Below are 13,578 nucleotides of genomic sequence, written 5' to 3' on the forward strand. Positions count from 1 at the left end.
AACTATTTGAGCGCCATCTTGAACATTGCTACATAGTCTTCCGGCTGTAATTAGAAAAATGGAAGATCATAGTTATTCCAAGAAAAAACTCATTTATCTGCTGGAAATCGGTGTTTTGCCAGTAATTGCTTCTTTTACGACAACCCTGACATACGGAGGGTTAAAGATATATCATTTAACAAGTGGGTTTAGCGTTTTATTCCTGCATTAGTAGCACTAGTACAGCAATAGCTGTTTAGAGGAAGCTTACTAGTAGCTAGTTAGAAGCTTGCTAGTAACTGGTTAGAAGCTGCTAGCAGCTGGCTAGTAGTAGCTTGATAGTAGTAGCTGGTTAGTATTTTGCTAGTAGTTAGTTAGAAGCTTGCTAGTAACTGGTTAGAAGCTGCTAGCAGCTGGCTAGTAGTAGCTTGATAGTAGTAGCTGGTTAGTATTTTGCTAGTAGTTAGTTAGATGCTTGCTAGCAGCTGGTTAGTATCTTGCTAGTAGCTGGTTAGTAGCTTCTAGTAGTAGCTGGTTATATAAGCTTTCTAGTAGCTGGTTAGTAGTAGCTTGCTAGCAACTGGTTAGTAGTAGCTTGCTAATAGCTGGTTAGTAGCTTGCTTCTGTTACTACTCACAGTCAGCCTTTAGTGAACCTTTGCCTGATTTTATTATTTTACACATCACTATCATTGACTGTTTTTACTAGAATTAATTTGTTTTGCTGGTTGATTCATCTTTGCTGGTGTTGGAGACAAAGTAGGTCAGTACTGGTGCTGCTAAATTCAAATAACAACAGTCACTGTTCTCATAGATCAGGAGTGCCAGTTACATAGAACAAACATTGTTAGTAGCTGCAATCTTTATCATTATCACTCGAGCAAGTTTTTGTCAATAAAGTAAACTTTTGCTAGTTAATAAGAATGTTTTAAAACGCAAAAAACATCCTGAACATCAAAGGTACATTTTTCTAAAAGGTTGAAAGTCAATCTTTTTCTTTGCCAATAAAAGTTTCCCCTAGTTATAACTGACTATAAGACCATGAATCCTAATCTGTATGTTTGTTTCATAACTTGATTACCTAGTTTTCTTATCATCAGGTTTCCGAGTAAAAAGAAAAAGCCAGAAAGATGACATACTTGGTGGACTGGTTTCAGGCGGCAGTAGATCTCCAACAAAAATGCAATTCTATGTAGTGCCCACTTCAATGAGTCTATGATCGATAACACTGATAAATCATTATTATTCAGTCCATATTTTAGCACCGTTTCCGTTTTATTTCCAATTGCAAAAAAGGATAACTGTTATTATTTCAGGAGGCTGGAACAACAACCCATCAGTGGAGCAGTTCCAGCATATCTTTAGGTGCTTGGTTACAAGATGTGGTGTTACACCAGGATCTACTGGTAATGTCAAATCTATGACACTGCATTATTACAAGATTTTACTACCTATGCGCCACCAACTGTTGGTAGTGAAGATTATTGTTGACGATGTTATTGACAGACAAACTACGCTTCCCGAAGGAATGCTAAACATTACATCACATCTTTTTATTGGTAACATTGTTGTATACGTATTTATCTGGTTGGCTTGTCAAAAAACTGCTTAAAAAGTTGCGTTGTAGGTCATGTAGACTCTCCCTAGTTCAGTCTAAAGAAGTTGGCAAATATGATGATATTCATGTTCTGTTAAGAGTTAAGAACAACGGTGGCTTGATTTCTCTTTCTGATGGTTTTGGAACAACTGTTCTTTGCACCGAAAAGTATCTAAAGACGGCTACATCAGCAAATCAATGTTTGAAATATTCCAAGGTTCTGAAGTGTGTAAAAGAAGAGATTGCCTGCTATGATATATTTGCATTAAAGCAACATTGTACTACACTTCTGTAGGAATTGATACTCATCACTTCTCACTACCAGCTTTAGTGGTTGAAACATACTTTGATTTAAGACAGCACTACTTTGCTAACTTAAGAAACCTAGATTTACATAAAGTGAACATCAGACATAATGCTACAAAAAAAACCTATTATTTAGAGGACAGTGAACTGTTATGTCGCTGTGACATAAATTGGCTATAGCCGGTTTAAGTTAGTATTTATTTTTAAGACTTCTCGTTATATATGCATACAAATTGTACAGTTTGCAGGCATGCAGTAGTTCAATGTATTATTTAATTTATATATACTATAATGCTTTGAGGCGTTATATTAGGATTATCAGAGCATCTGGCTCATTAATTCTTTATGTATAGATCATTTATTTTCTGAATCACAAAAAAATTTGATGGTCAGGTATAATGTAATTAAGATTTATAGTTTGCTTTATATATGCACACAATTTGTACAGTTCGAAGTCATTTAGCTGTTTAATTTATTATATACTTTCTTATATATAATGCTATTAGACATTATATTAGCATCCGAGCATCTGGTTCATTTTCTATGCATAGATCATTTATGTTCTAAATCACAAATAAATTTTGTGGTCAAGCATACTGTAATTAAGATTTATAGTTTGCTTTTGGTCTATATTAACGAATAACACATAAATATAACACAAATCAAGATATATTGTGTTGAGACCTACTGGCGCAATAGCTAAAGCTAATCTAGACTCGAGGCCAATCCAACCACTTTTCGAACAAAGCAATGTAGGTTGCAAGATTTTAGTCAAATGTATACAACAGTTTTGGCAAGTTTTCTGCTCTTAGCGATGTAAACAACTATTGTGATCTCTCATTAGATAGTCAATAAGTTTTAAAGCTAAAGTTCACTGGGCTAGTAAGGCGAGCAGTGCCAATGATACCCTTAAATCTAGTGGAAACATCTGTTAATAAGAAATGCAAGTTATATAAAGCCCATATAGAGTTGTCAGCCTATTGTTGAAACCATGCCAATAGCCATCTGCAACAAAAACCTATAGCCTATGAATCTGTAGATCTTTAGCTAGCTTGACTTTGATATACAAGTTGAATGAATATGTAGATCTTTATCTTGACTTTGATATATAGGTTGATTAAGATTGGGGATGGATAAAAGCACCCACAAGCTCATTGAGATTAAATGTTGTACGATGTTGCTAGGTTACTATAAAGGGGACGTAACCATGTAGCATGGCTCAAGATGGGCGCTTAAGTTGTTACACTGATAAATGACTTTGGCTATTCCAGGGGTATTATAATTCAGTGGGGATGGCCTCTATACATGACACTCGCGTTTAATTAAAGTCCATATTCGTCGAAGGTTTTACTGCGCATAGCATACATTCCTTAGCCACAGAGCGTTAATTTTTGTGTGACGCTACCGAATAATTTGGGTCGTGCCTTCGTCGACCCGTAGCAATTGCCTTGAGCTTAGTAACGCCCAGCGTCATTTAGGAAAAGTTAAACCAACGAGGGAGCCTATACAAAAGGATCGAAAGTTGCAAACAAACATCAGCCGCCTCTACTTTTATATTACAATGGACTTTTATTATTAATACATGTACAGCATTAGAATTACAATTGACCAGTTTACCTGTTTTTGTTTATCGACCAATAAAACTACTTTGGGTAGCCTTAGAGCACTATCAAATATACGATATATCACAAGAAAGCTCAGGTTTTACTCTAGCTCACACTGCAGTGATAAAGGTGACAACTCCAGATTTACAAGTTTTCTCCTACTTCATAGTAAATAACTCCTATTATAAGGCATGTGCTTGAATGTTTTAGCTAAATTGTGTTAACTTGCAATTTCACAACTTTAGGCCTTCAAACAAACAATCAATGCATTCACAATAATAATTATTTATATATTATTTATATTATTTATAATACCAAAACACCAATTTTTTGGTCTTTTGTTTTTAGTAGTTATATAAATTATAAACAGTTTTATGCAAATTAATGGACAATACAAATTTATTATGGACAATGATTGTAACTAAAAGTGCAAGAAGTATGCAGTACAACATAAAAACTGAACAACTTTCTATAATAAAAACTGAATACTAAAAGGGCATATCATACTACATAGAAAAACCTTCATAACAATGTTACAATAAAAATTATTGATGTTGAATAAACAAGTCAAAGGAGCTAAGCTGTACTAGTGCTATAGCAAGCTACGCTGGTGTAGTATTTTGGCTGACTGTCGAATACCTGCTCTGGAAGAAAACAGGAGAACTTATTTTGCCAAGGAAATCAGAAACTACTATGAACTATGATGCCAACAATTTAAGGGAAAGAGTATTTAATGACCTATTCATCTTAGACACACCACACAGATCACCCCAAAGGATGTCAGATGCTACCTAGACAGAAAAACCACAAATCACTGTATCTCACCATAATTTATACATTTATTTATATACTTATTCAGATTCAACACAACACATCAAAATATTGCATAACTATTGGAAGGAGAGATGCAAGAAAGGAACAGCTATTCAATCCTATAAAGAACCTGTACAGGGAAGAAGAGAGCCTTCATGCGAACATTCCCGAGCAACAATGAAAAGATTGAGTATGTCACATAAACAATAATTGCATGATTTGAGTTTACATTTCAATCTTTCTATTTTATGCTCTTTACTTGATGTTAGTTTTATGTTTTATGCTAATTTTTTATTTTATTGTACACTGACAATGTGAAAGGGGTCCTCAGAAACTATCAAACTCATGAAAAACCGTCCATTTAACTATGTCTCTATGGGATTCCATTTAATCATGGAATTTCCCAAGGAGCTGGCCCTGGGAGCCAACTCCTTGGGAAATTCGGGCAGCCCTTGCAGCCCCAAGGAGCTGAGCCTTTGAAAAATGAGGTTTAATAATTTCTCACAGCTAAAATGAAAAATTTTTTTAAATGTGACAATTATAATAACGGAAAAATGGAGCAAAATACATACTTCATAGCTTTTCTAAAATTTGAAAGCTAAAAGCAAAAGAGATAGAGACACTTTTATAAACATATTATATTAAATATTTATATTGTTTATACAATTTAAATATATTAATTATTTCATTTTTAATTTTTCTCACGTGTCATGACCTACACATGTTTATAACATATATACATATTATACTAGCCAACAAGCATGAGTACAGCAAGAATACAAGAAAACATCGAATTTCAACAACTTTTAAAATTCTGAGCTAGTGTTCGCATGACCGTGGTTTTCTGTCTAGCGGCACTGACTGTGAGGTGGAGGCATGTTTTTCATATAATATATGAAGTTTAACGTTCATAAACTTTTTCACTAGTTTCTGTAATATAGCATGACAAGTGGGCAGTTCACGTGGCATATCAATATTCTCCATGCATTTAGAAGCTATCGAAGTGCCTATATGGCTATTCTTAAGCTGACGTTAGTGACAGAGCTTTGATTTTTGTGTAAAGTTAACAATTCCTTTAGGTCGAGCTTTCACCGGCTCGTAGCTGCTGCCTTGAGCTTAGTAACACGTAAAAAAAAGTCAAAGCCATGTTAAAATATGTAATGTATATATCTAAGCACTGCTCTAAAATGACATTACGAAAATAGCTTTATGGATAGATGAAGGACTGTTAATGAAGCTCGTATTGTCACGTGATTGCAACTGCGCCGATGTCTGCTTGTAAGACGCTAGTTTTGTCCGATATCAAGATAAATATCATTCTCGTAATGTTCTGCTCATCTACACAGTTATTAGCATATTTGTTAACGTTCGTTAGTTTTGTATTCTGTTCAACATTAGCTCACAATTAAAAAAGCTATGGAGTCTGTGATATGCTTTCTTATTAAGGTTTAGTTTGGATGAAGATTACATTGTTAGTAGTTTAGTAGCTGTTAGCATTTTAATGTTCTATTTTTTTAAAGGTCCACTTACAAAGAACTACAGTAATAACAAAAGAAAGTATTACAAACAGAAATTATGCAACAGTGTTGACTCACTAATGAGACTTACGATGAACTAACATGCATCTTATCAACATCCTTTTTACTTTTAATTTAAAAAAAACAGGGATTAAAAAAACAACAGATTCTGAGAACAGTATAACAATAAACACCAATTCAGCATAGTGAAAACTATCCATTTCTACAGCCATAGTCAAAACTGATGCACATGTAATATCTAAGAGTACTGTTTAGTTAACACTGTCTATATATGTCTGATTCTACTACATCTCAGTCTTTGAACTTAAGAGGTAGCTTGATAGATTGAGAGCTATACTTGGAAACAGTTACAGGCTTTCTGGCATGCTGGCTAGAGTTCTTATGTTGATCATCATCATCATAATCTGTGTCATATATGGGAGATGCTGGAACATTTTCTGGTGTATTAATGGTGTCTCCTTGCACCACTGGCCACTGATCATCAGAATTGAGTGTGGCATCAGATTTACTTGGCAGATTAGTGTTGTTGTCTACTGTGAGTAATCTTAAGTCTACTCTATTTATCCTCACAGCTCTTTGGGTTTGGTCATTGGCTATAACATATGATCTATCCGACAGCTGATCTACTACTTTACCTTGCTGCCACTTGATCTTTTGTGATGAAAGTCTCTCAGCAACACAGGACTTTCTTTGGAAAAGCTGAGCAGGTCTCGCGCCAATTTGTTGTACTGCTTTTGGATATCTAATTTCCATCTGACTTTTTGCTGTAAGACACTGGTTTGAGTGGCACCACCTGTTGGTATAATTGACCTGGTAGTATGCCCAAACATTCTCGGAGTAGGTGATGTGTCCATTCCAGCAGTTGGGGTATTACGGTATTCTAAGAGAGCCAAGTATGAATCCTCTGCTCCTCTCATAAACCTTTTGATAATCTTAACCGCTGCTCTTTTTCCCATTAGACTGCTGATGACCTGGAGAGGAGAAGTTGTGTGCAAATCCCCAATGTTCGCTAAACTCTGCAAACTCTGTCGGCGCAAACTGCACACCGTTATCAGATTGTAGTTGATGTAGGATTCCATGTCTTGAAAATGTCTTACAAGCTTTGATGATTGTTCTGAATTGTAAATCTTTAAGAATCTCACATTCAAAGAAATCAGAGTAATAATTCACCAGGATTAGATAGCCTTTGTTCTTGTGAGTCAGGATGTCCATACCAACTTTGCTCCAGGCTTTATTATGTCAAAACTGCGAAGAACCTCTTATGGTTGTGGAGGGGCATCTAATGCATAGGTTACACATTTCTCATTTGGAACTCGTATGTCATCCGCCATGTGTGGCCAGAATACAGCATTTCTTGCTTTTCCGATAGTTGCAGCAGTACCTTGGTGACTGCTGTAAAGTTTTTGTAAGATATTTGGTCTCACCGGTATGGGTACAACAAGTCTAGCATCTTTATAGAGGATGCCGTCAAGCACTGCTAACTCTTCTTGGTATGAATGATATAGCTTAGCAGATTCTGGTAGATCTGTCAACTTCTGTGGCCATCCTGTCATCACTAATTTCTGTACTACGGTTAGTTCTGGGTCTGTTTTTGTTTCCTGTTGAATTCTATAGTATGTTTGTTCAGATACTGGAAGATATTTTCCGATGGTTTTTGCTGTGAGGTCTAATATAAATTACTTTAACTGATTAATAGTGAATATCTGTTCATCTGACACTACCATATCTGCAGCCCCTGTAGGTGCTCTTGATAGCATATCTGCAGTGACTTGCTTTGTTTCAGGTTGATATAGCACTTTGACAGGATAGCGCTGAAGTGCCAGCATCATAGATTGTAGTCATCTCGGAGCTTTTTGGAATGGTTTCTGGAAGATGGATTCTAGTGGTTTGGGATCTGTATGCACTGTAACATTAGGGTTCCCAAAAACATACTGATCAAATTTCTGCAACCCATAAACAATGGCAAGTAGTTCAAACTCCATTGGTGTATAGTGCTTCTCACTGGCTGTGAGACTTCTAGATCCATAACAGACAGGCCGATCATCTTGATGAAGAACAGCTCTGAGACTGTCTGTGCTTGCTTCTGTCTGTTCTACTACAGGCTGGTTGGCTTCGAAGTACGTATCTGAGAATGCAAGTATCATTTATTAACCTTTTCAGTTCTGTAAAAGAATGATTCTGGTCAACACCCTACACAAATTCTTTGTCAGACACATCGAGCAGTCTTTGTAGTGGCTCATATTCTTCTGAACAGTTTGGAATAAATTTTGCTAGATAGGTAGTTCACATGCCCAAGAAAACGTCTGACTTCTTCACTGTTTGTGGGTGGTACCATTTTACCTATGGCTTTTATCTTTGCTGGATCTGGTTGAACACCATCTTTGGTAATGACATGTCCAATATAGGGTAGGGTATCCATCAGAAACTTGCATTTGTCTTTGTTGAGTTTCAAGTTAATTCTCCGTGTTCTAGTCAACAACATCTCCAACTTCTGATTGTGGTCCTGCAATGCTTCTTCCTGTGTTGCTCCTTTGCCATATATCAATATATCATCAGCCACAACTGTTATTCCACTTAAGCCATCGAGTGCATCTGATAACCTTCTCTGAAACTTTTCAGGACTAGAAGACAATACAAATGGTATCTTGAGCCATTCGTACTTCCCAAAAGGTGCCCATAAAGTAGGTTGGTCACTAGACTCATCAGTGAGTTTTACCTGCAGAAACCCATCTTTAGCATCACATAGTGAAAAGACCTTTGCTCCATCTAGCTCACTGAGAACATCATCCAGTGTTTGCATGGGAAAATGGTTTCTCTGAATTACTTTGTTCAAGTTTGACGGGTCTACACGTATTCTTAGCAACCCATTTGGTGTTCTCACTGCCACATTGTTGCTAATCCAATCTTTTAGATAGTCAACCTTGGCCAATATTTGTTTCTTGGTGTAAGACTTTAGCTTGTCTTTGAGGTCAGCCAGCGTGGAAAGAGGAGTTTTTCTATTGTGACACTGTCGAGGAAATGAGCCTTCTTTTATCTCTATATGGTATCCACCATACCATATATACCACAATATACCGTATATACCACAATGTCATCCAGATCAGCATTGCAGACAAGATTTACCCATTGATCTTTGACAGAGATCAGTCCCAACTTTAGGGAGGCATCAAGTGACAGCAGACTGTGCTTTCTAGTTTTGTGGACCAAGAAGTATAACTTCTTCTCTGCTATTGCCACGCTGAGTCCTCCAAGGGCTTTTGTTGTTTCACAAAATTGACGAAGTTTCAACTGGGTTTTATCTAATCTTGGATTTCCAAGATTGACATAATCAGCATAATTGAGAAAATTACAAGAAGCTCCAGTGCTTACTTGAAACATAGTGAGTTTGTGGCTGCCACCAACCTGTGCTCTAATTGAAGTAGGCAATTTCCTGTTCTTCCTGACAACTTAAATACACAGTAAGGAGTCATCCGTGTCATCTACATGTATATCATCTTCAACAACATTCACTTGTCGTTTTGACCTGCACTGAGACCTCCAGTGATTGTATTTCTTACATTTGTAACACTGCTGACCGAAAGCTCGACATTTCCAAGGCAGATGTTATTGTCTACAGTTTCCACAAGTGCTCCTGTTTGTAGGCTTCATGCTTCGAGTGGACCTTTGATCATCTTCATCCTGTTGAGTGGTAGGTGACTTTGCTTGCTTGTGTTGTTTTGTTGAGACAAACTGCAATGACTCATTGGTCTGGAATGCTGCCATATCCTTCTTTGTTGTCTCAGTTATGCATCATTACTTGATGGCCTGTTCCAGTCCTAAGCCATCATCTCCACCAGCATCGTCAAATAGCTTTCTTCTGAGTTTTTCATCATTTATACCGAGAAGAAGTGCTAGTAATATGAAATCCTCATACATACTGTACGTTCAAGCATGCTTTCACAAGCTATGTTATGTAGTGCAGTTACATACTCATCTATTGCTAGAGTGTTTTGTTTAGTTGATAGTAGCTGGTGTCTCGTCACTATTTTGTTAGTACCACGGTTTGAAAAAGCATCAAATTTCTCTATGACATTTTTCATTTTGTTCTTTGATTTTCCTCCTGTAAAGTTGAATGACTTGAAGATATCATTGCCTGTAGGACCAATACATCTGAGCATTATAGCCACTTTGACTTTGTCTTCAGCTGCTGACTTCTCCGCCGCTACTAGAAAGAGCTCAAACTCTTCTTTGAATTAGTCCATTAGTTGGATAGATCAGACCCATCCTGGATGGGTTTTGGAGCAAGAAAGTCTACACCGATACTCATCTTGTTGTATGTATGTGTTTTCTCCTGTATGTTTTCAAATTCAATGTTAATAGCGTTTGGTTCATTATTTCACTTGGGCACCTTGTTTGTGATATGCTTTCTTGTTAAAGTTTAGTTTGGATGAAAATTAGATTGTGATTAGTTTAGTAGCTGTTAGCATTTTAACATTCTATTCTATCAAAGGTCCACTCACATGGAACTACACTATATTTATTAACACTACATTTGAAACATAAATAGAAAAAAAAACATTGAATATTTTCAACATAGTTGTATAAAAACTATTTGCACATATTTATGTTTGCTAGTTGGCAGCAAAATCTGGCTGTCTTGGTGCAATAGAAGGAGGTACATAAGTCTCTCAATCCATCGCAAGCCTAGTTGATATAACGGTTTTTTGGTTGTAAATGGTATATGAAAGCCGGCATAACTTACCTTAAAAGTGCCAATGTGAGCATGAAATCAATATGCATTATGAAGCTGAGAAAATTTTCTACAAGCTAATATATCCTGCTTACAATTCACATATATGAATATCTTAAACGTGAGTTGCGTATTGTTGAAAGTACGTATTTTTATTCCGTATTCCAACGCATTTTTGGACTCCTAAAATATATTTAACAAAATTATATACAGCCTCTTTGCAGAGATTCATATGTTTACTACAATTTGCAGCAAAGACTAGATTTTATAAGCAATAGAAGATGAGTTAAGAGCCTTAATACACTGCATGCCCAGTTAAAATAATGCCCATTGACTTATGTAATGCTATGCTATAAATCTGCACATTAATAAGTTATGTACTAAAAATCCATCAAATGTTGCAAAGATAAAGTAAAAAACAACTGACATAAACAAGTGTTCATAATACTTGCGGAAACAAAAATAGAAAAATTGGAAACACTGATTTAGCATTGGTTGCTTCTTGACTTCAGCTACCAGTTGCGATCCGACTGCTGCTTCAACTTTGACAATTCAGTTTCAGTTTGTTTCTCAAATTCTTCACCTCTGTCTTCTATTCTGGAAAATTCTTTTTTACTGCTGTGCTAGTCGATATCAGCATCCGAACAAATTTATTAGGAGAGCAGAAATTTTCTTACGTAGCTTTTATGAATACTTTTCACAAAACAGAAAGAAATGTTTTGACAATCTTTAGAGCTTGCGCATGCATAAATAATAACTTTAAAATAGTTGTACAGATTGTGCCGTAATTACTGAAACTGATGGTTGGCTGCTTATCACACAAATTTATATATAAATTAAAGGATTTTAGGAAGGTCTCTCAAATGAGTTCTGACAGGCTGCGTTGGGATTGGCATGCAAAGGATTAAAAACAAAGACAATCCTTTGCATCAAACTTTAATTCTGTACCAATCTTCCGTGGGCTGGATTAAAAAAAACAATGGACTAGATCTGGCTTGCAGTGCGTAGTTTGCCAACCTCTGACTTAATTGTATTTTGTAAACCATTTACACTGTTGCATTAGAATGTTACAGATAAAATGCACCTATGAACAAAAATTTGATTATAACTCAGGAGAAGAGAAGGGTGGTATAACTTTGAATCTGTAAAATTAATTTTACATTTAAACTCATCTTGATACTTACTGTAACAAAATTAATTATAATTTTGATAAGCCAAATAAAGTATCAGGGATATGTTTGGAACTGAAAATACATGGGTACTTACTGAATTAAACACACTGGTTCCTATCCATAACTTCAGTATAGCCATATAGACAATATATTGCCAACAATGAATGTCTTCATACAACTGAAACCTGAACATTAAAATTACGTTATCCCCGTGGTATATCCCTGTTTAGAACATCATAAGTACACAAAAGGCACTGCTTACTAATTTTTTCAAGAGTATACTACAATAAGAAGAATACAGTAAACATTTTAAATATTGAAACTAAAATAGCATACAGTACTTGTATGACCAATAATAGATAACAGATAAAAATAGATAATAGATATTAAAATAAATAATAAGTATAATATAAATATAATAAATAATAATAGATAATAGATAAAATAATAGATAATGCTGTTTTGTGATAAGTTTTGTGATCCTATATTCAGCAGTAAACAAAACAACCCACAAGCCAAAGCATGACCACCTTGACCAAACGCCATTGTAGCAAGCATTATGATCAGCGAAAACAAGATAACAATATTATATCATATCACAACAGAGAACAACTTCTAATATCTTTTAATTCTACAAAAAATACAAAATATATGTATTTCGTTCTGTGTTATATATTGGTTTTTCGGCTTCATGCTGGACTTTGCATTGTAATAATGTTTTGATAGATGTTGGTGTCCAGAGCCAGGGTTAGAGGTAAGGATAAAGGATTGCTCTCAAGGAGACTCCAACTCATGACATTCAGCAAGTTAAACCGACACTCTAACTTCTGCACCAATCTACTGCTGGTATGTATTGCTGAATAATGCTGCAGCTGTTTACTTTATGTGCTTTATCAGCACATCTCACGATCTTTAACAGCTTCAACTAGAGTGGTAGCATGTGTTATAATAGAGGTACCCCTATACGTTGTTTTCTCTCCCAGGTGCGACAAGAGCAAAAGGGATATTTTTAAGGCTAACTATGGGACTCTCACCAAGTCGAGTTTGAGAACTTGCCCCGGACTTGATGGTATATGTGACATTGAATTTCTTACGTAACACAAAGCAAAAACATTACATAAATTCTTTGCATTAAGAAAAATTTATGTAAAAGTGGGTTTAGGCTGTAGGAGCGTTTACTGTATTTTATTTTCCATTCAAATACTAAACTCACTAATAAATAATAATCTAACTTGTAGGCATCTTGAGTAACTGTAAGCAGATATGTACAAAGACAACTCCATTTTGAAATTGAATGCCACCCACTGGTCCTCTGATCCAATAATGTTGATATCTGCTGCTTATTTGTGCCTGCTCTCTTGCTCTCCTTTACATCACGTATGGTCTGTAGGCGTCACAATCTCATAAGGTTGTTCATACTTGAACATAAAATTTAAAAATAGCCACCCAGATGTGTGGCCAACATTATCTTAGGTCTAATTTCCATGAGCTGTTATAGTGTAATAGATTAAGCTATAGTATTCAACATATTAGTGAGTCAAACAGGAAACAACACTTTTACCACTATGGCGACCCTTAAACGAGTTACTTGATAAGCGCTCAAGTTTATTATTTCCATGTCCCATGAATGATATTGTCACAATCCCATTCCTAAAGCACTGATAATCTTGCGCAAATTTGTGTTTTGTCGATCACTCTATTTTTTTATTACGGTAAAATTTTGGCTCTTTACCGAAAGTTTCTTGTCCAAATTCTTGCTACTGTCACATATTGAGATGGATTTCGTTGAGCTAGAAAAACACGCTTTGTCTTTCCTTTACCACCTCCACTGCGAACGCATA

The 13,578-nt window shown here is 35.8% G+C and overlaps 1 protein-coding gene across 2 annotated transcripts; it reads left to right on the forward strand.

Annotated features, from left to right (window-relative positions):
- Window positions 1–29: 29 nt before the first annotated feature.
- Window positions 30–12,933, forward strand: LOC137391642 (uncharacterized). 2 transcript variants are annotated; one of them, XM_068078161.1, is made up of 6 exons: window positions 30–182; window positions 1,295–1,384; window positions 4,345–4,488; window positions 10,020–10,152; window positions 12,464–12,583; window positions 12,721–12,933. In XM_068078161.1, the coding sequence occupies exons 1-4, from the start codon at window positions 59–61 to the stop codon at window positions 10,070–10,072; spliced, it is 411 nt and encodes a 136-aa protein (XP_067934262.1). In that variant the 5' UTR covers window positions 30–58; the 3' UTR covers window positions 10,073–10,152; window positions 12,464–12,583; window positions 12,721–12,933. The 2 variants fall into 2 exon arrangements, with proteins under 2 accessions (XP_067934262.1, XP_067934263.1); XM_068078162.1 differs by lacking the exon at window positions 10,020–10,152.
- The last annotated feature ends 645 nt before the right edge of the window (window positions 12,934–13,578 follow it).

This window comes from Watersipora subatra, chromosome 3, assembly GCF_963576615.1.
Source record: "Watersipora subatra chromosome 3, tzWatSuba1.1, whole genome shotgun sequence".
Classification (NCBI taxonomy): Eukaryota; Metazoa; Bryozoa; class Gymnolaemata; order Cheilostomatida; family Watersiporidae; genus Watersipora; species Watersipora subatra.

What these genes read in the sequence shown, in the direction of transcription:
- LOC137391642 (XM_068078161.1), top strand. Translation starts at nt 59, where the DNA reads ATGGAAGATCATAGTTATTCCAAGAAAAAACTCATTTATCTGCTGGAA. An exon ending in AAAGATATATCATTTAACAA is followed by an intron (nt 183 to 1,294) that starts GTGGGTTTAGCG and finishes TTATTATTTCAG; the next exon opens with GAGGCTGGAACAACAACCCA. An exon ending in TGTTACACCAGGATCTACTG is followed by an intron (nt 1,385 to 4,344) that starts GTAATGTCAAAT and finishes ATACTTATTCAG; the next exon opens with ATTCAACACAACACATCAAA.